At 38.8% G+C, this 25,708-nt stretch overlaps 1 protein-coding gene across 3 annotated transcripts in view; it reads left to right on the plus strand.

Moving 5' to 3' along the window:
• The window catches only part of Rfx7 (regulatory factor X7), a 93,407-nt gene extending 72,205 nt beyond the window's left edge, over positions 1-21,202 (plus strand). For all 3 annotated transcript variants that reach the window (XM_055598300.1, XM_055598284.1, XM_055598291.1), the window contains exons 6-10: positions 5,934-6,050; positions 8,908-8,992; positions 10,175-10,382; positions 13,647-13,942; positions 15,011-21,202. In XM_055598300.1, the coding sequence (XP_055454275.1) occupies positions 5,934-6,050; positions 8,908-8,992; positions 10,175-10,382; positions 13,647-13,942; positions 15,011-18,280 (3,976 nt within the window). In that variant the 3' untranslated portion in view covers positions 18,281-21,202. The remainder of the gene's footprint in view (positions 1-5,933; positions 6,051-8,907; positions 8,993-10,174; positions 10,383-13,646; positions 13,943-15,010) is intronic.
• Positions 21,203-25,708: the final 4,506 nt, after the last annotated feature.

The raw sequence follows: 25,708 nt of genomic DNA on the forward strand, positions 1-25,708 counted from the left end.
AATCCCGGAGTAAGGGTCATCAGTGTCTTATTCCAGATTTTAGGGGAAATGCTCTTCGCTTTCCTCACTTAGTATTTTTGTTCTAGGTTTGTCCTAACAGCCTTTATTTTGCTAAATATATTCTTTACAGACCTCATTTCTTCGCACTTTTATCATGAGCAGATGTTTAGCTTTGTCAAAGGCCTATTCTGTGGTAGAAAGCTTCCATTCTTTTACCATTAAATATTATTTGGTTATGGGTTTTCCTTGGATGAGCTTCATTGGGTTGAGGGATTTTCAGTCTTTTTATTATTTTTCTTGCTGTTTGTCAAATGTTTTTACCGGGATCTGAGGTAAGATAACTATTTTAGATTTTTCATTATTATTATTTATGGTTTATTCGCTTTTATCCTGGTTGTAGTCCATTCCCTCATCTCTTCTGGTCCCACTCTCCCTCCCTCGTCTATGCAGTCAAAATGATATATTACATTATTTTTTTTATTCATCTTGCATTTCTGAGATGAATCACATTTGATCATTGTGTATATTCCATTATGTAGGTAAATTCCATTTATCAGTATTATTGTAAAGATTTTTGCCTCTTTATTTGTAAGAGAGACTAATTTGCAGTTTTCTTATCCTTTTGTCTGATTGGTTATCTGCGTGATGATGGTAGTATGAGTTCAACATGGGAGTTTGTCTGTTTTTTTTATTATTATTATTTTTATTTACTATTTTTTGTGGGGTTTTTGAGACAGGATTTCTCTGAATTATGCTGGCTGGCCTGGAACTCACCATGTAGACCAGGCTGGCATCAAACTCACAGAGATCCACCTGCCTCTGCCTCCTGAGTGCTGGGACTAAAGGCGCACACCACTACCACTTTACTTACTTCCTTATTTACTTACTTATTTTATATGTATGGATGTTTTCACTCCATGTATGTATGTATGTCATATGGATGCCTGGTTCCCATGGAGGCCAGAAGAGGGTATTGTATCCCCTAGAACTAACATTACAAATGGTTGTTAGCCGCCATGTGGGTGCTGAGAATCAAGCCTGGGTTGTCTGAAAAAGCAACAAGACATCTTATTACTGAGCCATCTCTCAAGCCCCGGTTTGAGAGTTTTTGAAGTAACATTGAAGCCATCTAAAACTGGGGTTTCCTTTGTAGGTGCTTTTAAATCACTAATTCAGACTGTGTTACAGATCTGATTGTTTTTCTCAGTTTATTTTGATAGTTGTGTGTTTCTAGAATTTTGATCATTTCACAATTGATTTGTTGGCATTTAGTTTGTCATGGTTTTCTGACGTAATAATTTTTATTTCAGTAAGGTCAGTAGCAGTGTTCTTTCATTCCTTATTTTACATATTTAACTGTTCTTTTATTCCTTATTTTATGTATTTGAGTTCACTTTTTTTTAGTTTCTCTCCCCCATGCCCTTAGTCAGTTTATCAGCTTTGTTGATCTTTTCGAAGAATCACCTTTTGGCTTCATTTTTTTCCCTAGTATTTTTCTGTTCCCTGTTTCTTTCCTTCCCACTCTGACCCTCCCCTTTTTTTTTTTCACTGTTTGATGCTTGCTTTTAGTTCTCTCTTTCTCCCTCTCCCTCTCTCTCTTTTCCTCTCCTTCTTTTCCCTCTGTCCTTCATGTAGAACACTGGGTGAGTTTGGGCTTTTCATTTCTCATGTAGTCATGTATAGATACATATTCTGAGCACTACTTTAACTACATCACACGTTTCAGTACATTGTGTTTTAATTTTTATTTGCCTATTAACTGTTTTATAATTTCTCTTACCTCGTCATTAGTCCACTGTTGTTTTAAATATTCTTGATTACTTTCCATATATTTATTAAGTTCTGTGTTTTGACGATTAGCTTTGATGTTCTCATTCTCTTTCAGATTATCAGCATACTCTTGCTTTACTCTGTCAGTTTTATTTTATTTTTACTTTTGAACTGCAACTTTGTGTGTGTGGATAACCTGATTTGATTATGTTGTCTGTTAAGTCTGTTGTACTAATACCTGTCTTAGTTAGAATGCTGCAGTCTTTGGCATTTAGCATAATTGCTGATAAGGTGTGAATTGCATAACCTGGTTTTTCTGGTCATTTTCTGTGTGCTATACCTCATTTTGTTCCTATGTTCTCCTATTGCTGTCTCTTCATTAAACAGTTACTCTCTAAAAGATTATTTTCTCTTTCTTTTTTTTTTTTTTTTTTTTTTCACTTTCTAAATTTCAGGAGTTTTTTTCTAATAGTTGCCCCAGAATCTAGTTTGGATTATACCAACCAAGAGTCAAAAGTACATAAACATGTTTGTATGCATATGTCTTTGTTCCCCTTACCCCATACATTTTTTTTGTAACATGTGCCCATCAACATAGATTTATAAATGATGTTTTATTAAATACCTTTCAGTTCTGATAGGAGAAAATCAAAATCACACATGGAAGATCTATTTACTTTGTACTTCATATTTAGTTGTCTTTTCTGGTATTCTTTATTTCTTCATGTGAAATTTTTTCAGAGCTGCTATCTAGTGCCCATTTAGGCCTTAATGGATGCCTGTAGCATTTCTCATGTGACACATCTGCTAGTTTTAAATATTTATTTTTATCATAGAAAAATTTCATTACATACTTTCTAGAGCTATAACTTTTACTAATTATGTAGTTTCTGTCTTTCTATTGATATTTTCTGTTTGTTGACATTCAGTTTCTCTTAACTCTGAATATATTTTGAGTAGCTGGTTTATAGAAAGTCCAACATGTATCTAGACTTCTCAGGCATAGTTTCTAATGGTTATAGTTTGGGTAGGAGTTAAGATTTTTATTTTTTATATGGCTCATAATTCTTTGTTGCAAGTTAGACATCTAACACACTTCTCTGGAAATTAGATTAATTTCTTGCCCAAGTTAGTAGCTGCCACTTCTTATGGTGGTTAATATTTGTTGGCTGCTTGGGGGAATAATGATTTTTTTTTTAGATTTATTTATTTGTCATTTATACAATATCCTGCCTGGCACGCCAGAAGAAGGCGCCAGACCTCATTATAGATGGTTGTGAGCCACCATGTGGTTGCTGGGAATTGAACTCAGGACCTTTGGAAAAACAGCCAGTGCTCTTAACCTCTGAGCCATCTCTCCATCCTGAATAATGATTTTTTAAGTGAGTTTTTTGAACATACTTTGTGTGCCTTCTGAAGTATGCCCAGCTTAATAGTCAGCTAAGAAGCTAAAGGTTTCACCAAGGAACTGGAGACAAATCTCCCAGTCTTTTATTCACTGGTCTCCATGGGCATGTGCTGGAATGTGACTGTCCTTATCCTTCCTTCCCTTTCTGCTTTGGGGAGGCTTTCTCAAGTCTCTCTTGAGCAAGCACACAGCCCTCCAAAAACATGTGATCTTCTCGAGTCTCAGGATTGTTAAAATTTTCACAGCAACCCATCTTTTTTTTTTTTTTTTTTACCCTTTCTGGGTAGTTTACAGTTTACTGTAGTTGTAGTTTACATGCAGTCTTAGGCAACCCACAAAACAAGATCCTTGCATATACTTATTTTTGACCCATCCCATCTCCCTAAAGAGAAGTACCTTTAGTGGACAAGCTCAATTAAGTAAGTTATATATAGACAGCCTTCTAGGTGGTCAAACATGGTAATTATTTATATGCACAATAATTTAACTCTGCTTTAAATGACTTTTGCTAACTTACAACAGAGCAGTCTTTCAGGCATAACTGATCGTTATATAGTTTCCCCAAATAAATCAAATGAATTTAAAGAGTATTTGTTTGATCTTAATTTGAGCTCTGCTTAATAATACTTAGCAGCTCTCACCTCATCAAGACCTAACCTAAAAGACGCTATAACACAAGCCTGGAAACCAACTGACAGCTGCCATCACCTACACTATAGCATGTGCTCTGGCATTCTTGGGTGTCTGTGACAAACTCCAGAGCCAGTGTACATAGCCATGCCACAGCTCTGTGCCGTTGTTCTGCCCCAGGGTAGGGGATAATATGAAAGAGGCAAATTAGTTATAGGTTAATATCAGACACTTTCAATGTGTTATTTCTTTAAAATGTTAGAGGATTTTAACAATTTTTCTTTTACTAAATTTATTTTCCAAATTACCTCACAGATAGTATTGTTTGTTTGTACTTTAAAGAGCTATTATCCAACCATATCTCTGGGGCTTCCCTCCTTTTTTTTTTTTTTTTTTTTCCCAGACAGGGTCTAACATGGTACCTTAGTGGCCTGGAGTTCACTGTGCAGACCAGGTTGACATGGATCCACCTGCCTCCTAAATGTTAAACTTAAAGGCATATGCCAATATGCTGAGTAGCTACCCTATTTTTTAATTTGTTGTCATCCATAATGCATGAGTGCTAAGACCCATTAAAATAGCAGTGTGCACTAGATTAAAATATTTCTAAAGACTTAATTTTAAAAAATTATCATCTTATAAATGCTAGAAAAAATTGCTAGATAAATTTTGGTTACATCCCAAGTATACAATTATGCCTAAAGCTATTAATTAGCAGTTTAACTATCTAATCTATAAGATATATTAGAGCAAACCTCTTTGTACAAATTTCTATCTATAAATTTTCTACTGGAAGCTTTTATCTCCAGGGTTTGAGAAAAAATAATATTTTTTTATAAAGCCCTCAGTGGTCTCAGGTCCAGTCAGTTATTCTCTGACTGCTTGCACCAATCTTCTCTACTGTGTTTTAGTTTATTTCTGTAGCATTAAGTATTACTTTTACATTATGTAAATGTAAATGACATGAAAGAGTACTAAAGACTGAATTATTTTGAGTGACATTTTCAGTTATATTAAACATTAATTGTACTTTCAGTCTTTAAAACATAGTTTTAAATAAAGAAAAAATAAAAAGACCAAATGATCTCATTTAAAGAATGATGTTAGAATTAGTTATCCTATAAACATTCTTTGCTCTTTATTTTTTTTAGAAGCTGTATAAATATAACCTAACTCTGAGTTAACTGTTAATTGACACCAAATTTTGCTTGATGAATCCTGCCTGCAGTTAAAGCAGGAAAATGAGCTATAAGCTAACGTCATCTTCATTTGGCCTGGCATGACCTATGGCTTGTAATATAGCCCTCCTTTCTAAATCATGACTGTAGTGTACCATATAAATGATCAGTAAATTAGACTTTAAACAGAATCGTTGACTATTCGGAACTTCCCAATGGGTATAAATTTTTTTCTTTAAAAATTAAAAATACTGAGATCTAGATAAGCCACTTGACGGTAGAGATGTCCTTCTCAGGTAGGACTTGCAGGAGGTAACCCACTGTTTAACTCTGAGCGTTTCTGTGCATGAAGGAAAGTTGAGCTATACCAACTGAATTTATTTCTAATTCCAAGCTCTTGCAAAACTAAAGAAATACAAAGGCAAAGAGTGACCCTGGACTTTGAGACTTTTCATTGCTCTTGTTGTCAACCTTCTCAGTGGAATAGAAATGTTGATACAGGTGTTCTGAAGTCTCTTTTAGTTCACATGGCATGTTTGAAGTTTTAAACCATCTCGTGGCATTAACTGTGATGTCTAATGCTCATGATGTGAGACTGAACATTATCTCTGTGTGTACCTGGTATGTATGCATAAATTATAGCCCTGTTGGCGAGCTTGCATGTACCCATTTAGGACCCTGACGAGAGCTGGAAACTTTTTACCAACATAGTGTCTCTGCACAAATTTCCCAGACGCTGTTGAAAACAAAGCTGTAGATTCTTAAGAGTCAGTCCAGCAAATTTAATCTGAATTTAACATTCAGCTCCCAAGAGTGAGGGTTTATAAAGTTGCCCTGATTACTGGAAGATCCATTGCCCCACTTTAGCAAAAGTGTATTGATCTAACACCATGCTGTGTGATGTTGAATTCTGTCACTATTTGAATTGGTCTCTCCTTCTTTTGCAGGAGCTATTGTGACAATCTTGGCTACCATCCATTAAGTGCTGCTGACTTTGGAAAAATCATGAAGAATGTCTTTCCAAACATGAAGGCACGCCGTTTGGGCACTAGAGGCAAATCTAAATATCCTTTATCAGAATGCTATCAGTAATCTCTTTTGGCTCATCTGCTGTTGCTGCTCACCTGGCAACTATATTTAGAAATTGTGTAAATCAACAAATAAACAGCTCAAAGTCCTTAGTAGAATAACTACAAATGTTATTTCCCCAGCTGTTACAGAATTACATAAAAAATAGCAAATGATTCATAAATTTATTAAGAATCTGATAAATTTTTATCTTTTTATCATTTTAACTTTTATTTTATTTACTTTTTATTCATATTTATGTGTGTGCATGTGTCCTCAGGTATTGAACTCTTTGGAACTGGAGTTAAAGGTGGCTTTAGCCTCTAGGTATGAGTGTTGAGAACCAAATCCAGGTTCTCTGTAAGCACAGCAAGTGCTTCTAAGCCCCTTTTATCACTTTGTTATTGTCCACTTTCCTTTGCTTTAACAATAAAAATTAAGAAATGCTGTACCTAGTAACTGTAAATTATGTCAATAAAAGTGGAGAAAAGTTAGCTTATCTTCTTTCGCTGCTCTAATTCAGAAACATGAGAATCTCCCTGATTAAAAATAATAATGTTAATAACACTCTAAAAATGTTCTTGAAATGAATGATTAATGTTAACTTTATTTTTTAGCAGCCATTAAAGTAGGACATAGAAAAGATCCTTTTTGTGTCAGAGAAATATGTATAAGCAAACAGAAGTAAAATTAAGGTTAGCCCAAGTTTCCTGCCTGTGGCCAGAAGAAAGATACCCACGCACCTGCCCCAGCCACACCAGTCTCAGGAAGCTGGAAGAAAAACACCCGAGCACCCACCCTTGTCATTCAGGCCTAGAGAATCTGGAAGAAAGACACCCAGGTGCCTACCCCAATCCTGGGGGTTGGCTAGAAGAAAAACACCCAAGTGCCCGCCCTAGTCATGACACTACCAGAAGAAAGGACACTGTAGTGCCTGCCCTGGACACAGTGACCTGGTGCAGCTAAAACAAAGATATCAAGGACCTGCCTCTGGCACCACTACAATGGAAGAATGTGTAACAGAGAGATGGGAAAGATGGAATACAAGGTAGGGAGATGGAAGGAAAAGTGAGCCCAAGGAGTTCGTACAATATAGAGAAACTGGAAACTCGATAAAGGTGAGAAATAGACAGATATGAAGAGGCCATGGTGAGGTCCTGGCCTGGGCTGCATCCAAGGGCTATGTCTAGGAGTGTGGTCCTGCTATAATTGGGGTCTGTGTTGATATCTGTGGCTCAAGTTACCACCAAAGGCCAAGCGGATAGCCATGGTGTAGGCTGCCACTTGAGACCATATGGATATCTGAGGGCCTTGCTGCCACAGGGGGACATGCTGATCTGAGTGGCCTGTGCTGCCACCTGAGGCCATGGGGACATCTAATTCCGTGTTGTTTCTGGGGAACTATGTCCTATGGCAGCCAGGATCTGTGTTAATGTTTAAGCTCATGCAGATGGCCCTGATCTGGACTGCTGCCTGAGGTACTGTGTTGAGCTAGCCCTGGCCCTTGCCAGCCACTGCACTTAGGAGAGCTGGCCCCACCCCTCAGGGAGCAGCACAGTAGAGCTGACCCTGATTTGGGGTGGGGAGTGGGTAAAGGCGAGAGCGAGGACATGAGAGCTGACCCTGCCCCTTGTAGGCTGTGGCATTGGGTGATCTACCTGGGTCAGTGCTGGAGAGCTTGCCCTGGTGGTGCAGACCAACTCAGCTACCTCCCAGGCCCCGGGCAAGGGCTTTGAGTTGGCCCATCCCAATATCTCCCCCGTCTGATCTGCTGGAGTCGCTGGAAGAGCAGCCCCTGTGGATCCAAAGCTTCAGGACCTCTGTGATCTAGGGAACAACAAAATATCCAAGAAGAGTACCTGTAAGGATCCAGTATTGATGGTATCGCAGAAACCAGAGTCCTTGAACCAGACCGGTGACTCATTGCAATGAACATTTTCAAGTAAAGATGTGTAGACAGAAGAGTAGACTGTGGGAGACACCGTGACACACTGCTGTTTCTGCAATAAGATGGGGTTTTTTCCTTCAAATTTTTTTGGGGGGTGAAGATTGCAAGAGCAGAGGATGGATATGAAAGGACAGAGAGGTGAGTAGGATTGGGTACATGATATAAAATTCACAAAGTTATTAAATTCACAAATTCACATAAAAGTTTTTAAAAATATTTTATTAAAGGTTTCTCTGCTCCTAGAAGATTATAAATAGACTATCTTTTATTAGAATTTCATTCATTTCTTCCTGCTAAGCTCTTGCCCTTTATAAGGCCTTAAATTAGCTACTGTGGCCATGAGAAAAAGGGTTAAGGAGGAAAATTGCTTTTCTAAAAGAGTCACAGGTACATTCGAACCACTCTATTCTTGTTTCCTAAATACAGACAAAAAAGGTCTTGATGTGTCTTTGGCATATTTACAGGTGATAATCCTGAATGTTTCAATGGAAAAAGAAATGTAAAGGTTACAGCCCTTGTGATACTCTTAAGAGTTGTTTTTGTCCCTGTGCCCTCAACTCAAATTTCCCATCCCTTTGCCAGGTTTCCATCTGGTGATTCCCTTCCTCCCACCTGCTTGTTACTGGTGGCTGGCACTGCATAGTGGGAACATTTATTCATAATTATAACAGATGAGAATCCTTTCATTTAAGACAGTAATACTGAACATTCTACAAGAAATGTTTAGTTTTGAAAACATTGAAATATTCTGAGTTCCTACTAGTAAATTGTGTTTTTACTGGCAAATTCAAAAAGTAGATGTTATCTCCTGGTGATTTTATTCTCATTTCATGTACAGTTTCTTCTCAAGTACTGTCTATATAGGCAGCCCATTTAAAGTGGTTTCAACCTTAACTGTTTATCACGTATTGCTACAGTGGACTAAGGAAAAAAGCTTTTGTTCATATGCCAACACTGCCCAACCTTGACTTTCATAAAACTGGAGATGGGGTAAGAATTCTACCATTTCTTTTTAATAGAGAAAAATGTGCCTTTGTTTGAATGCATTCTGTACAATATGTTGCTTAATATCAGGAACGGAGAACTGTTCCTTCAACAGATAAGAAGAGGGAGGAAAAAAATCCATCCACAGTGGCCAAAAGACATTAGCAAAAATTACCTTTGCCACCATGAAATTCAGGAGAATAAAGACCTATGATTACTAATTTTAGATATGTCCATAATGTATAATGTAAGGAAGGGAACTCTGTAGGATAGTTATGTATGACCTCTCTAGAAAAGAAAACAGGGCAACTAAGCCGTATAGTTTTCAGTGATACTTTATTGTAGAGAAAGCTTTAGAAATACCAAAAATATCTGTTTGTGTCTAGCTGCCATTTTTATTGTTTGTTTTTATTTTTTGAGACAGAGGTTCTCTATATAAGCCTGTCTGTCCTTCAACTCACTATGTGGACCACAAAAGCCTTGAACTTGACAGAAATCCACCTGCCTCTGCCTCCCAACTGGTGAGAGTGAAGGTGTCCCACCACACCTGACTCTGGTTGCCATTTAAAGTGCTGTATCCCCTGCACTTGACTGACTTCTTTACAGAGTCACTCTCATGTGCAAAGCTGTTACAAGTCTACCAATAGCTCCTTCATGCTGTTTTGACCAAGAGATATAAGTTGCATCTGCCAATTAAGAATACAAATCTTCGGACTGGAGAGACGGCTCAGAGGTTAAGAGCACTGTCTGCACTTCCAGAGGTCCTGAGTTCAATTCCCAGCAACCACACGGTGGCTCACAACCATCTGTAATGAGATCTGGTGCCCTCTTCTGGAGTGCAGGTGTACATGCAGGCAACATTGTATACATAATAAATAAATTAATTAATTAATTTAAAAAATACAAATCTTCAGCTGGGCGCAGTGCGGCACACCTGTAATCCCAGCAGTTGGGGAGGCAGAGGGAGGGAGATCTCTGTAAATTCAAGGCCAGCCTGTCCTACAAAGCGAGTCCAGTACAGCTAGGGCTACACAGAGAAACCCTGTCTTGAAAAACAAATAAGTAAATAAATAAATTATTAAATGAATTAATATCTTCAGTATACTTCATCTTAATCTCTCTGAACATCATTGTTATCATCATCATCACTATTATTTAAAGTTAACTCTTCCTCTTTCCTTTGTATAGTTGGAAGGAGTTGAACCATCTGGGCAGCTTCAAAATATTGATGAGGAAGTTATCTCTTCTGCTTGCCGTCTTGTGTGTGAGTGGGCCCAGAAAGTGTTAAGCCAGCCATTTGACACAGTCTTGGAATTAGCCCACTTCCTTGTAAAGAGTCATTATATAGGCACCAAGTCAATGGCAGCTCTAACTGTGATGGCAGCAGCACCAGCAGGTACGGAAACTCACCACATTGCTGTATTTATAGCTGGTAGCAAAAGGAGAGCAAAGGCTCCAGGAAGATGGCTTAGTAGGTAAGGGCACTTGCTGTCAAGCCTTACAACCTGAGTGCAAGCCTCAGAACCCGAATGACAGGGAGAGAACTGACTCACCTGCCAGTTGTCCTGTGATCTCTGCGTACACTCTGTGGCACCTGTGCGCCTGTACTTACATGAAAAAGTGTAAAGAGCTCAACAACGAAGAGTTTAACCAGATTTCATCACTTTCTTATCTCACTCCAGTTCACACTAAATGTAAATGTTTTATTAAGCCAACAAAAAAAAATTGTTAAATTGTAGAGCTATACTTTAGTACATTGCTCTGCTAGAGTAAACTATTTGAATCCCTCTATCATACTTCCTATCCTTGTTTGAAATGTAAAGAATATATTGTATTTTTAAGTCTGTGTGCCTAAGTTAGTTATTATGTTAAAAGTAAAATAAAAGATTAAATTTTAAAATATGTGCTAGCCTCCTGTCCCAGAAGTTAAGCTTGTAAATAAAATGATCTTTGAGTTCCATTGACTAGTTACCTGGTTTCATAAGAAATAAACCTTGTAAAGTGGTGCTATAAAATGACAAGAGTTTTTGTTTGGGTTTATTTCTATTACTAGAGCCCAGTCTGTCTTGAGACTTGCAATGTAGACCAGGCTGACCTTGAACTCATAGAAATCCTCTTTACTCTGTTCAACACCACACCTGGCTGCAAAAAAAAAAAAAAAAAAAAAAAAAATTAATAGCAGTTTAAGTGAGAATTTTAATTCAAAGAGAAATTTTTGGTATTGACAATTTTAGCAATTAACATTATTGGAATATCTTATGTATTCCTAAAAATAGTTATGTGTAAGGTATCCATTCTAATGGAAAATTTTAAAAGCCTTATTTTATTTATACCTAACAGATTGTAGAGTGAACAAATTACATTACTTTATAAAATTATTTCTGTGAAGAGTATTAACATGAAACTTGTTTTTCAAGATAATGCTTCTAAGTTAAATCTAAATATTTTTTAAAATCTGCAGTAGATTTATCCTGAAGAGAGTTGAGCTGTTAGTAGCATGTATATAATCTCTCCCCTTCACTTACTGGCAAGTTGACAGCTAGTATCAGCAAAACAGCCTGTCAGGGTAGCTGATCATAACTTTTTTTTTCCTATATATAAACTGTGTATGACCAAACCCGACTTTTCACTTAATTAGGCACAAGCCAGTGTTTGTAGCTAAATAGCTCGCATATGTGTTACCTCCCTTAATTCCCTCAGCAGGCTATGAAATAGGTGGTATTCATTCTAGGAAACAGATTATGGGACGTGAAATAGTTTATCCTTTTCCAGATAAGTAATGCAGCTAGGATTTTAATCCTATTTACCTGTCTCCAAAGCCCAGGTTGCCTCAGCTTCTTCCTTCTGGCAAAATAAGACTTTCAAGGGTGTAGAGCTTTCAGAACACTCTGATCTCTTTCTGCTCTGCCCACTAACAGCTGGAAAGGTGCCTCTGTAGATGGGCATTCAGTTTTTTCTGTGAAGGAGGCAGCTCCATCTGTTTCCCATTATTTGCAAGACTGATTAAAAGAATGAAGGAATTTTTGAGATTTAAGTGTAAAGTGGAGAGATGGCTCAGTAGTTATGAGCACATATTGCTCTTGAAGATAACCCAGGTTCTATTCCCAGGGCCCACACGGGCAGCTCACAAACAACCATCTCTAACTTCTGTCCCAGGGGATCTGAAGCCCTCTTTCTGACCTTTGCAGGCACCAGGCATGAACATAATACATGTACATACATGAAGGCAAAACATTCATACATATAAAATAATAATTCTAAAGAATGTTCTAAAACTTACACTGTGAACAGGTGATTTCCATTTTTTAAAATAATATATAAGAACACTAAACTTTCTACCAAATATATCATTACAGAAAACACTTTTTGAATCTCTTGTAATTTTGTTTTCAACTCTTAGTAACTTTTTAAAAAGAATATTCATAATAAATTAATTTTCACCCTTTGAAGGCAAATTCATTTTTTAATAAACATAATGTCCATCTTGAGGACAGGTTGTGTTACAAATGTCCTTCTTGTAAGTCAGCTGCTTGGAACTCATTCCTGTCCAGAAACACTGGCAAGAAGACAAGACAGAAAGCTATGAGCTGTTGGCAGAGGCTTTCCTGGGTCCAGGTGCTGGGAGGAAAGCTGAGACCAGGAGCCAGAGGAAGCAGTGAGGCTGAGTTCAGAGAGAAAAACAGTAATTACATGATTTAAAAGAAAAGAAGATCAAAAAAACGAAGGATTACAGACCAGAATTTGCAGAAGAGAATTCCTGTCTTTCTCTTCTTCCTAGCCTTCCTCCCCCACCCGCACCAAGTTGTGGCTGTTAACTAGAGTGGTGAAGAGCAGAACCTGACTGGGGACAGAAGGCAAGGTGCAAGAGCAGGCTATCCTGCTCCTCCACAGCACACTGGGACTTCCTAACTACTTAGTGCCACTTCCTAAGTATGAAATGAACTTTGTAAAAAGTACTTTTATTACAAACTTAGTTTCCTTAATATCTTGCTCTTTTTTCTTTTTCTTTTTTTTTTTCTGCTAGCTTACTACTTTTTTAAGACGTTTTCTCAGTGACACTTTTCAAAATGCCTTAACCTTAGTCTTACTAAGAAATTCTGCTTCTTAATTTCTCTAGGTCACACTGGAATAATCATAAAGTAACAATTAAAATAATGGTTCATATTTTTGTGAATTTCTGGTAAGATTAAAAACTTGTTTTCCCCACGTAAATTTTTTTAGGCTATAGAGTGGTTTTGGAAAATATTTATTAGGTTTTCCTTATGGGCTTAATATTAAAATTACGAAAATTTATTAATTTCATTCTAATTACAGAAAGGGATAAAAAAATCGCTGGCATCTAATACAATGTAAAAATGCTCTGTTGGCATGTATTTTTCTTATTGTCCCCACATTTATGATATACCTAATTTTTTAAAATTGTCTGCCATTGTGTACCTAACTGGAACTGACCTGGTTAAACCATATTTTAAGATGTCAAAATCTTGTTGACTGATATAAATGGAAGGCTGTTACTTTGCTTTGTAAATAAGTTGTGAGTTAGAATGTGCTGGCTTAGTTGCTTTGTCCAGTAGATGGCTACAGAATCTAAGAAACTGAGTAATACGGCCTTCCATGAAAAACAGTATTTATTTTAGCTTTCCTTTGTGTTTCTTTTCAGGACTTAAAGGAATCCCTCAGCCTTCTGCTTTTATACCTACAGCTGAAAGTAATTCTTTTCAACCTCAAGTAAAGACTTTGCCATCTCCGATTGATGCTAAACAGCAATTGCAACGGAAAATTCAAAAAAAGCAGCAAGAACAGAAACTGCAATCCCCATTGCCAGGAGAATCCTCAGCAAAAAAAACAGAAGGCACTGCAGCCAACGGAGTGACTAATCTACCCAATGGGAACCCTGCAATCCTTTCTCCCCAGCCCATCGGAATTGTGGTGGCAGCTGTCCCTAGTCCCATTCCGGTAATATTATTGCTAGAGGCTGTCCTTACTGAGATGGTGGGAAGTCATAGCAGATGACAAGGCAAGGGCCTATGTAGAAAGAATCATAAACTGGTTTTGTGACCAGACTACCCTTCAGTCATTTGTCTTTAATTCTGAATGTGTATTGCTGATGAAAAGCAAATTTTAAACTTAACAGAAGTGAAGATATAAAAATGGAGATTTTTTTAAGTGTGAATCTAACCATTCAGAACTTTAGTAAGAATAAATTCATTTGAAAGTTGTTTCATCCCTGTCTGAGTCAGGAAACTTTGGAAGCCTAAATGTATTTAACTAGATCAAGTTATAATATAGTATTGAGGACTTTATAGTTTAGTGTGGCCGCTTCTGTGGTTAGCTGGATGGGTACAGGGGTAGACTATTGTCCAGGTCACGGTCACACAGCTAACATGATAGTGATAGGGCTTTTCAAGTGCAGGTGTATCCTGCTAAAGTAAGTGATAACCTTACATTATTATTATTAAGGAGATAATTTCTCTTGCTTTTCTTGTTACCAGTATCTTCATTGTTGCTATTCGATTAAAATTTTCAGTAGCTGGTGGCCATACTATCATCTGAGAAGCAGACTTCAGGAGATCTTAGTTTTGTCTAGGACCTTCTTATCCACAGTGGCTAGTCACTCAAATCCAGAGCAGACCTGAACTTTAATACTCTAGCAGTGAGCGGTCTTAGAAAAGATTCCACTAGATACTTTAGAGTTTATCTTTCTTCATGTTTGTATCTCTTCTCTCTGTAACCTCTTTAGCCCACTAGCTAGGCAAGTATTTGTCGTAGGTATGAAGTATTTTGTCTTATGAATTGAGAAGTAACTTAGTTTTTTCCCATTATTTTTCCCATTGTTACTGTATTTCAGAACTATTATATTATGGCTATATTTGTTAAAGTATTTGAAGGTCTACTTGTATTCAACATGATCCAAAAGAATTCTATTCTGACATTATTTTTAATTGATACTTAATAATTCCCTCAATACTATACAGAATACAACTTACTTTTAAAATGTACTTTTCATTTTCTACCTTTTTGCAGGTCCAGCGGACCAGGCAGTTAGTAACTTCACCAAGTCCCATGAGTTCTCCTGATGGCAAGGTTCTTCCCCTCAACGTGCAGGTGGTCACTCAGCACATGCAGTCTGTGAAACAGACACCAAAGACTCCTCAGAACGTTCCAGCCAGTCCTGGTGGGGACCGTTCTGCCCGGCACCGCTACCCTCAGATCTTACCCAAGCCAGCAAACAGCAGTGCGCTCACCATCCGCTCTCCTACAACTGTGCTCTTTACCAGCAGTCCCATCAAAACTGCCGTTGTACCTGCATCGCATATGAGTTCTCTAAATGTGGTGAAAATGACAACAATATCCCTCACACCCAGTAACAGTAATGCCCCTCTTAAACACTCTGCCTCAGTAAGCAGTGCTACTGGAACAACAGAGGAATCAAGGAGCATTCCGCAGATCAAGAATGGTTCTGTTGTTTCTCTTCAGTCTCCTGGGTCCAGGGCCAGCAGCACTGGGGGAACATCTGCTGTGGAAGTCAAAATGGAACCAGAAGGTTCATCAGATGAGCATCCTCTGCAGTGCCAAGAGAACTCTGAGGGGACTAAAGCTCCCCTGACAACACCTAGTGCCCATTGGGGGCAGAAAAGTAATACAGATGGAACAGTACCAAAATCTTCTAATGAAGGTGTCACTGAAGTGAAAACAGTTAAGGTCTGTGACCAGAGGACCAAATGTAAAAGCCGTAATGAAATTCTGCCAGGCGTCTCAGCAGGCAATAATCAAAGCACTGTTACTCTCTCGGTTGCTACTCAGAACTTACCTTTCACCAGCACCAACTCACCATCTAACGGTGACTCAGTAAATAAAGACTCTAAATTATGCACTAAAAGTCCAAGAAAACGACTGTCTGCTACACTGCAAGAGTCTCAGGTGCCTCCTGTAAAGAAACCAATTGTGGAACAGCTTTCTGCAGTTACTGTAGAAGGTCAAAAACCAGGCACTGTTAAGAAAGACCAAAAGGTTCCACATTCAGGGAAAACAGAAAGTTCAACAGCAGGTGCTCAGATCCCTAACAAGGTGTCAGTCAGTGTCAGTGCACACATCATAGAGGATCAGCCCTTGGACCCTACTCTTGTCGCCAGCGAATCTGTTCTGGAGCAGCAAACAGCCCCATCATCATCTCCAGATGGAAAAGTAAAACTTGAAGGAGGTGTCTTTCTCTTGGATCGTGAGTCAAAATCAGATGCCAGCTTTAATCCTAACGAATGGCAACAAGGTACTAAAGATCCTGACTTCATAGCTGCCAACTGTGAGCAACAGCAAGATATTAGTGTTATGACAATTCCTGAGCATCCTGATATCCATGATTTAGAGAAATCTGTTTGGGAATTAGAAGGGATGCCACAGGACACATACAGCCAGCAGTTACATAGCCAGATACCAGAATCATCTTTGAATCAAATACAAGCACAGTCTTCCGATCAGCTACCATTGCAGTCCGAACTGAAAGAGTTTGAGTCTTCTGTTTCCCAGACAAATGAAAGCTACTTTCCTTTTGATGATGAACTTACACAAGATAGCATTGTGGAAGAGCTGGTGCTTATGGAGCAGCAGATGTCAATGAATAATTCACATTCTTACGGTAACTGCTTGGGAATGACCCTCCAGAGTCAGTCAGTAACTCCAGGAGCTCCAATGTCATCTCATGCTTCCAGTACTCACTTCTATCATCCAATCCATAGCAATGGCACTCCAATTCACACACCTACACCCACACCCACTCCTACACCAACTCCAACCCCGACTCCAACCCCGACATCTGAAATGATTGCTGGGTCTCAAAGTCTGTCACGGGAGAGCCCTTGCTCCAGGCTTGCCCAGACAACACCTGTGGATAGTGCTTTAGGAAGTAGCCGACACACACCCATTGGTACTCCTCATTCTAATTGCAGCAGTAGCGTCCCTCCAAGCCCTGTTGAGTGCAGGAATCCATTTGCATTCACCCCAATAAGCTCCAGTATGGCTTATCATGATGCCAGCATTGTCTCAAGCAGTCCTGTGAAACCAATGCAAAGACCCATGGCCACGCACCCTGATAAAACCAAGCTTGAATGGATGAATAATGGGTATGGTGGGGTTGGTAATTCATCAGTGTCTGGCCATGGCATTCTCCCAAGCTATCAGGAACTAGTAGAAGATCGGTTCAGGAAACCTCATGCTTTCGCTGTGCCTGGACAGTCGTATCAGTCCCAGTCCAGACACCATGACACTCATTTTGGTCGTTTGACTCCCGTCTCTCCTGTGCAGCATCAAGGTGCCACTGTAAACACCAACAAGCAAGAAGGGTTTGCAGTCCCCGCTCCGCTTGATAATAAAGGGACTAATTCATCTGCCAGCAGCAACTTCAGGTGCCGGAGTGTGAGCCCTGCTGTCCATCGCCAACGGAATCTCAGTGGAAGCACCCTCTATCCTGTGTCTAATATTCCACGGTCTAATGTAACCCCCTTTGGAAGTCCAGTGACCCCAGAAGTTCATGTTTTCACAAATGTTCACACAGATGCATGTGCCAACAACATAGCTCAAAGAAGTCAATCGGTTCCATTGACAGTCATGATGCAGACAGCCTTCCCAAATGCTCTGCAGAAGCAAACAAACAGTAAAAAAATCACTAATGTTTTGTTGAGTAAACTTGATTCTGACAATGATGATGCAGTGAGAGGTTTGGGAATGAACAACATGCCCTCCAATTACACAGCCCGGATGAATCTCACTCAGATTTTGGAAACTTCCCCTGTTTTTCCTAGTGCCAATTCACAAAATATGATCGATTCCAGCACTTCTGTTTATGAATTCCAAACGCCATCTTACCTCACCAAAAGTAATAGCACCGATCAGATCAGTTTTTCTCCTGGAGATAATCAAGCACAATCTGAAATTGGAGAACAGCAGTTAGATTTCAATAGCACTGTTAAAGACCTGTTGAGTGGAGACAGCCTGCAAACCAGCCAGCAGCTGGGAGGTCAGGTAGCATCTGATCTCACCAACGCTGCATCTGATTTCCCTAGCGACATTAGGTTGTCTTCTGACCTCTCAGGCAGCATCAATGATTTGAACACCTTAGACCCAAATCTACTGTTTGATCCAGGTCGTCAGCAGGGACAGGATGATGAAGCCACACTGGAAGAATTAAAGAATGACCCACTGTTTCAACAGATTTGCAGTGAGTCAATGAACTCTATGACTTCATCAGGTTTTGAATGGATAGAAAGCAAGGACCATCCTACTGTTGAAATGTTGGGATAAATTGTGTTTTATAATATGTAGCACACTGTATCTAAAGACATATGTATTGTATTTGTCTTAATGGAAGTGCCTCCCGCAGCAGAAACACTATTAATTGTGACATTTTAAAAGCGTTTGCTGCAGAAGTGGTTTCTTCTTCAGTAGGAAATGGTTAGATTTGCCTCAGTTCTGGACACGTTTCTGAAGACAGTAGGCTGTAGAGCAAGTATTAGGTTTTAAATTTTATAATGTTCCCCATTTGATCACATTTGCTAGTAAAGAATCCAGCTTTTTACAAGAGCAGTCTGGTCTTTATTTTGTATAATTTCATTTTAATTCATCAGTTGATCTACACAGAATTTAAAAGAAACCATCCATTTTTAGTTATAGGCTGTTTTGTTTGTTGGCATTATCTTTTAGGTATAAAATCATAGCTAAGGTAAACTGTAGGCAAGAGAGTCTTCCTTAAAACAGGGATAATATTCAGGTTATTATAAATATTTAAGCTTGAAACATAAAGCTACTGTAGGATGGGAAATCTCTGTAGGACTTTCTGGGGCTTCGGTACATTGCCTCCCACAATGAAGGGCTTCTGTAGGAGAAAATAATGGAAAGCAAGTGTTAATTTAAGGAAAGTAAAAGCTGCACTAAAATTTTTAAGAGGAAAACTAGTAGCCATTTATTTGTGACATTGCATTAGTCCAGTTTTAGAAGGTGACTTTTAAAATGGAGCTCTCTAGCTCATGCACTCTCTCTTCCTTTCCCTCTTTCTCTCCCTCTCCCTTTCCCTTCCTTCTCCCCCGCCCTTCCTCTCTTTTTCCCTCCCCTTCCTATCTCTTATAGGCACGCTCTAGTGCGTGTGCACACACACATTAAAATTTAATAGAAGAAATACAAGCATGTTAGAAAACTGTCTCGTGTTTTATTATTTGCTTGTTGAGATTGGAGTGTTAGAAGGAAAATAGAGCCTTTTTCTTAGTTTTTCACCATAGCTCCGTGTACATACTGAAATTCTACTGAAGAACTATTTTTAATGCTTTTTGCATTAATAATGCGTATTCTTTAGTAATCAGCTTTCCTCCTCAATTTGCTGACTGACTCCTTCACTTCTCTGAATGTAGTAATGCAGTTTGATCATGGATCCTTTGCAAACCGCCAAGTAGGAAAGAGATAACATTAAGAGCCCAGCAAAAAGCATTTCCTCGCATGAGGTCTGAAGCCTCAGATCTTTATATCTCTGATAGAACAATGGGGATGATAATAGTACTTGAAGAAGAGGAGCATTTTATTACATGCTTAACTTATTTATTGTGATGGACACAGTTGCAAAAGAAGCAAAGCACTCAGGATTTGTTTTAAGGTGTTTCTCTGTGGCTCCCATTTTGTCTTATAAATAGTATTTATGAATTTCATGTTAACACAACACGAGTGGGCAGCTCCATTTAAGTGAGTTTTAAGATACTTTTCAAAGAGATATTAAAGTTAACCTTAAGTTCTTAAAAGCTAACATGAAACCGTTCACTGTACTCTCCTGAACCTAGCCAAGCTTTTCTTTCCCTTAATTAAAAAATAAATCAGAGGACTGCAATCTGAATATTTAACAAATATGATAAAAGGGTTAATTTAATAAGGGTCCATTGTTGAACAGATTTGGAAAGTAGGGTATTAACACATCCTAATAAATCAATGGTGCTAGAGTTGGCTCAGAGGGTTATCAATGGATATGTCCTAGTTACTGGCATCTGTGTGTGTTTGCTGTTAATTTGATTTAATGGTTTCTTAGATTTTTCTTGATACTAGTTATTTCTTCACTGTCCATTGAGATACAGCACTACTGCACACCAAAGTACGTAATACCCAAAGGAACTGTGTGATTTCTTCTAACAAATGATGGGAGCCTTTCTCAGTGAGATACTCTGGAAAGGAGACTTTGAGGCCATTCTAATCCCTTGTTTACATTGTTAGCTTCCTACTAATATAAAAATAATGGAAATCTTTTTTGATAAAAAAAAAAGTATAGAGACTGGAGGATTTTTAACCCCCTGTACAGTATTGCAGCAAACTCTTTAAATTTGGCTGAATTCGTCCAGCAAACTTTTTGGGGTTCGTATATTGCACTAAATTTGTTGAAACTGTGGTAGGCACATCTCTTAGGATAAATGCAACCAGTACAGTCCACAGATTGAAATTTTTAAATGTGTTTCATTATGAAAAGACAAAATATCATCAAAGTGACAGATGAAATTGTCTTATGTAGCAATGTGCACTGATCTCAATGAGATATTTCTATTTCTTATTCTCTTACACGAGAATATTACAGCAGGAAGAATTAAGTTTAGTTTGCTTCACCATGTTAATACATGATCACAAAATGTGCATGAGTGTTCTTGACTTATCTTGTACAGTACTAGGTAATCCTGTAACCACTTTTTTTCCCCTCTTGGCTGTATTGAAACTGGCTCTGTGTTAACCAGGTGAGCATAGTTATTCACAGGTTTTTTGCTTTTTCAATGTTTACTAATTCTGCTTAGTTGTTGAATATGTTTTCTTGGGTTTTTTTTTTCCACTGTTTTGATGTTTAAAACATTTGGCATACTGTTTTATCATGATAAGACTTCATGAAGTAAATAACTTTGCATATAATTGCAATAAGCACTGACTTTTGAACTGAGAAAGAAGGAGCGTGTTTTGTGCAGTGCATCTGAGGTTCAGATAACAGTCCTGTACTACAGTGTGCTTACTACACCAGAGGTCACAAAAGCAAGCCCTGTTGTGTGTTTCCTTTAGTGCAGAGTCAGACCCCGGTGCTTTGTTGTCTGTTGTACCTGCTGAGATTACAGTAGTTGAGCATCGAGCAGTAGTGTTTCAGTTCCCTTTTTTTATTAAAAGTGCTCAAATTGTTTTTTAAATGTTTTCAAAAACAATTAAAAACATTTTATATTATACTGACTGGATGTTAAGATGATTTATAGGATGCATTTTTATAGACAATTTGCCATTTTATAAATATGTACCTAATGCTGTGTTTCCCTTCAGGTGGTGAAATGGTGGGAGGCGGGGTGTGCAAAAATGGTGCAAGGTGGGATGTGCCACATCTCTGCTGATCCAAAGAAAGACAACTCTTTCCATTCTCTGCAACTTTGTTGTTCGCTTGAATTTTGTTGCCACATAGTGCTTCTGTTTTCCAGAAAGCCATCTTTTCTTTCTGTTCTTTCACATGGTATTTGCGTTCAGAGGTCAGGTTGAGGACTATCTAGGCTGCTGTATTTCAGGAGCATTAAATACAAAAATGAAAACTTTCAAGTCCCAAATATGTTCACAGGTGCCTGGACACAGCCCATGGGTCTGTAAGCACACAGAAGATACCAGAAACATAGGTACTAAAAGTCTTGGAACCATGGTCTGGGATGGAATTTGGTCACTTTTGATACAGAATCAACAAGAACCAGTTTCTGGGACTGTAACGTATCATAGACATGTGCTCAGTCAAATAGACCACTTACCTGCACAGCAGATCTCTGTATCGGTGACAGTCCATCTACCACCCTGAGCTGGAGCCCCAAGTTTATTAGGCAGATGGGAGCAGTCTCACAGAGGCTGAAAATTGAGAAATGAGGTGGGTAAACAGGAAGACTCCCACATTAGACAGGTGGAAGCGGTCACAGAAGCAAAAGGAGGTCGGTGAACTATCTATCGAATATAGATTGAACCTACAAGCCCGAATGCCAAAGCACTTGAAAATCCAAGTAACTCTGAAAAAGATAAATCTCTCAAGACAAAAGCTGTGACCCATCTGGATGTTACTTTTAAGTATGATGGTCTAAAACTGCCTCAAGCTATAAGGAAACTTAGCTGTTAGCTTAATAACAATTATAGTGTCAAAAGTAGTAGCATGTGCTGTAGTCCCAGCTACTAGGAGGCTGAGCCAGGAGGATTTTCTCTGCCTAAGGGGTTGAGACCCGTTTGGGCAATACATAGAGATAAGGTTCAGGGAATTCATTCAGTCGTTTGTTTACAACCATAGGTTCTGGCTTTCTGTGTCCGAGTTGATTCATCACCACCTTTGATGTCATGTTACCTCATGGCCACTGGCTTCTGTAACTTAAATCCATCCTTCATCCCAAGGAGGTTAATAAGGGCAGTTCTTACTACTGTTACCAGGAAAAAAATGTTCTCCAGAATCTCACAGTTAGTGATTCCTCACACCCTCCTAGTCTCACTGGACAAGCAAAAGCCTAAAATGCCAAGTTGTTAGATTCTTCCTTCATCATTCATGGTTGGGAGAGGAGCCTGCTTTTGAGATGGTGCAACAGGAAAAGGTACCTACCCCCCCTCCCCCAGTGTAAGTTCAGTCACCAGGACCCATGTGGTGAAAAGAGTGATTTCCACATGTCCTCTGACCTCCACAGGTACACTGTGATGGACATGTACACGCAAAAATAAATATAAACACTATAAGTTTAAGTTTCATAACCTATAAATATTAAGGACTTCATCTTTGGGAGGAGACCATTAGTGGTCAAAATTAAAACAACAGCTGAGTAAAATTAATGAGTTTTTAAAAACATTTTTGTAGCTGGGCACATTTTAAAAACATTTTTGTAGCCTCTTTGTATACCCAGCACTCTGGGAGGCAGAGGCAGAGGCAGGTTGAGCTCTGAGAGTTCAAGGCTAGCCTGGTCTACAAAGCGAGTCCAGTACAGCCAAGGCCATACAGAGAGACCCTGTCTCACAGAATCGTGTGTGTGTGTGTGTGTGTGTGTGTCCTTCCACCATGTGTGCTGGTGCCCACAGAGCTGAAAGAATGTCACATTTCTGAAACTAGAGATAAGGCTACCCATCACGGCACTGGAAACTGAACTTGGGACTTCTGTAAGAGCAGTACATGCTCCCGAGTGCTGAGCCATCAGTTACTGAGTTGCTGAGCCCCCCTTTGGGAAGCTCAAAGTCTGGTAAATAATTACAAGGTTGGATATATAACATACTGTGTAGAGGAAAAGGAGAAAGAAGGCAAGAATGAGGCTAAAGGTTTTCCTTGTTCTTGTCGAAACAGGGTTTGCTGCACTTTGTGGGACAGGCTGGCCTTGAACCCACAGAGGTCCTCCTGCCTGTGCTTCTCAGTGCTGGGATTAAAGCTGCGCACCACCACGCCCAGCTGAAGCTAAAGGTCCTTACGGCTTCCTTTAGAAGTTCACTGAGACAAGGTGTTAACTGGTATCCACACTTTTCTATAACCTGACAAACTGGTTATTATTATACCTACAAATTGTCCCACTTCCTATTACCGCAGTAAAGCACATTTTATTATTAAATGTATATAGAGGATGGTAATGTATTAGTGAACTTTTAAATAAGTATTACAAGTTTATTAACTGAATAATAGATAATGTAAAGTTTTTTTTGTTTTTTGTTTTTTAATGAGTACCTGCTCTAAAGTTAGTAATCTTACAGGAGAAGGAAATGAAGACAGAAGGATTCACTTTTCAAGAAAGACTGAATTCTTTTTGGAGAGAAGGGAAAATAGTTTTACAAGTAAAATCTATCTTGAGATGGTCTCACTGCCATGTGTGGAAGTATTTCTTTGTATTACTAAATCCTATACTAAATACTTTATGTATGTTCTCATTTCCTGATTATAGCAATAATGGAAGAATGGTATTTTTTCAGATGAGAAAATTGTATTTCAGAGATGAATTGATGGAGGCGCCAGGGCCAGTACTCGGCAGGACCAGAGCCATCTCCAGTTGAAAGCCCAGTGCTGTGCCTTATGTTCTGCACAGATGCTCACTCTACTTACTGCAGTAATTTGAGCCGGCGGATCCTCTGAAGTTCTTCATTCTGGTTTAAAAGTTAGGATTGAGTTGACTTTTATTAAGAGGTATTTCTCTTCAGTCTTTTGCCTTAAAACGTACTTTCTTCATTGTTGCTTTTAGATTTTACCTGTAGTTCATTTCTCTGGGTTTAGTTTAGGTGTTTGGTTTTTTGTTTTTTTTAACATTATGTGTCTTGCCTGAATGTCCGTACGTGGACCGCATTTGTGCAGTGCCCACAGAAGTTAGAAGAGAGCATTGGGGTCCCCCTAGAACTAGAGTTCAGGTGGTTGTGAGCTGCCGTATGGGTGCTGGGAACCAGACCTGGATCTTTTCCAAGAGCAGCAAGTGCTCTTAACTACTGAGCCATCCCTCAAAAAAATTAATAAGAAAATCTCTTAAGTTTTTTTTTCAGGCTGGAGAGATGGCTCAGTGATTAAAAGCACTGGCTGCTCTTCCAAAGGTCCCAAGTTCAATTCTCAGCACCCACACAGTGGGGTGGCTGCCAGCCATCTATAGTGAGATCTGGTGCTCTTCCAGCATGCAGGCGCATATGCAGGCAGACATTGTGTATATAACAAATAAATAAATACAAAATTTTGTCTACCTTTAATCCAGCTCTACAAAGGCAGTAGCAAGTAGATACTCATGAGTTCCAATCAAGCCAAAGCTACACAGAGACCCTATTTCACAAACAACAGGACAACTGAAAAATTTGAGGAAATTTGAATAATACCGGCATTCTGAATTTGAAGCCATCCTGGTCTACAGAATGAGTTCCAGGACAGCCAAGGCTACACAGAGAAACCCTTTCTCAAATAAATAAATAAATAAATAGTATTCATCCTTTTTGTAAATGAATACTGAAATTCATACAGTGAACACAGCGCTCCCTGGGTGTGTTCTGAAGTGCTCAAGGGAAGATGCGATGAGGAGGAGGGACGGGAGACAGAGGAAGAATGTTGCTTAAGATCAATACAACTATTTAATCTGTATCTGAATTTGTGCAGGTTCGTCACAACTTTTACTCTAAACTCGAGTATGTTTTCATGAAAAAGTTTTTATCATCTCCCATTTTCCATCATATAATAGATTTAAAGGACATAACTCAAAATCCAAACTCCTTTGGGGGCTGCTGAGGGTTCTGGGCAGTCAGCAACTTCAAACCTTTTCTAGTTGAGAAGCAGGTAGGGCTGAATGTCCCAGAAAGCCATCATAGTGCATTCTCATTCCCACTTTATAGTTCAAAACCTTTCAAAACAAAGTTTCCTGAATAAAGCACACACGCTTGCCTCTAGTCTTAATCAGGCTGTATGCTGTTTGTTTGTTTGTTTGTTTGTTTGTTTGTTTGAAAGGTACTTTGGAGGCTGGGATGTGGTCTAATTGGTAGAGTGCTTGCCTAGCATTGACAAGACATAGGTTGGAGACAAAATGCATGATGGTCCACACCTGTAATCGCAGCACTTAAAAGGGAGAGGAGGAAAATCAAATATTCAAGGTGTTTTTTGTCCAAGTAGCCTGAAATGTTTAAGACCCTGTCTCAAAAATAATATTTTTCTTTAAAATCACATCAACTGCTATCTGAGAGGAAAGCACATGCCAGTCTCTGAACTGCCATTAGGAAGGCTCCAATAGTACC

Source organism: Psammomys obesus, unplaced genomic scaffold, assembly GCF_907164565.1.
Source record: "Psammomys obesus unplaced genomic scaffold, mPsaObe1.curated_primary_1811, whole genome shotgun sequence".
In the NCBI taxonomy this organism is placed as follows: Eukaryota; Metazoa; Chordata; class Mammalia; order Rodentia; family Muridae; genus Psammomys; species Psammomys obesus.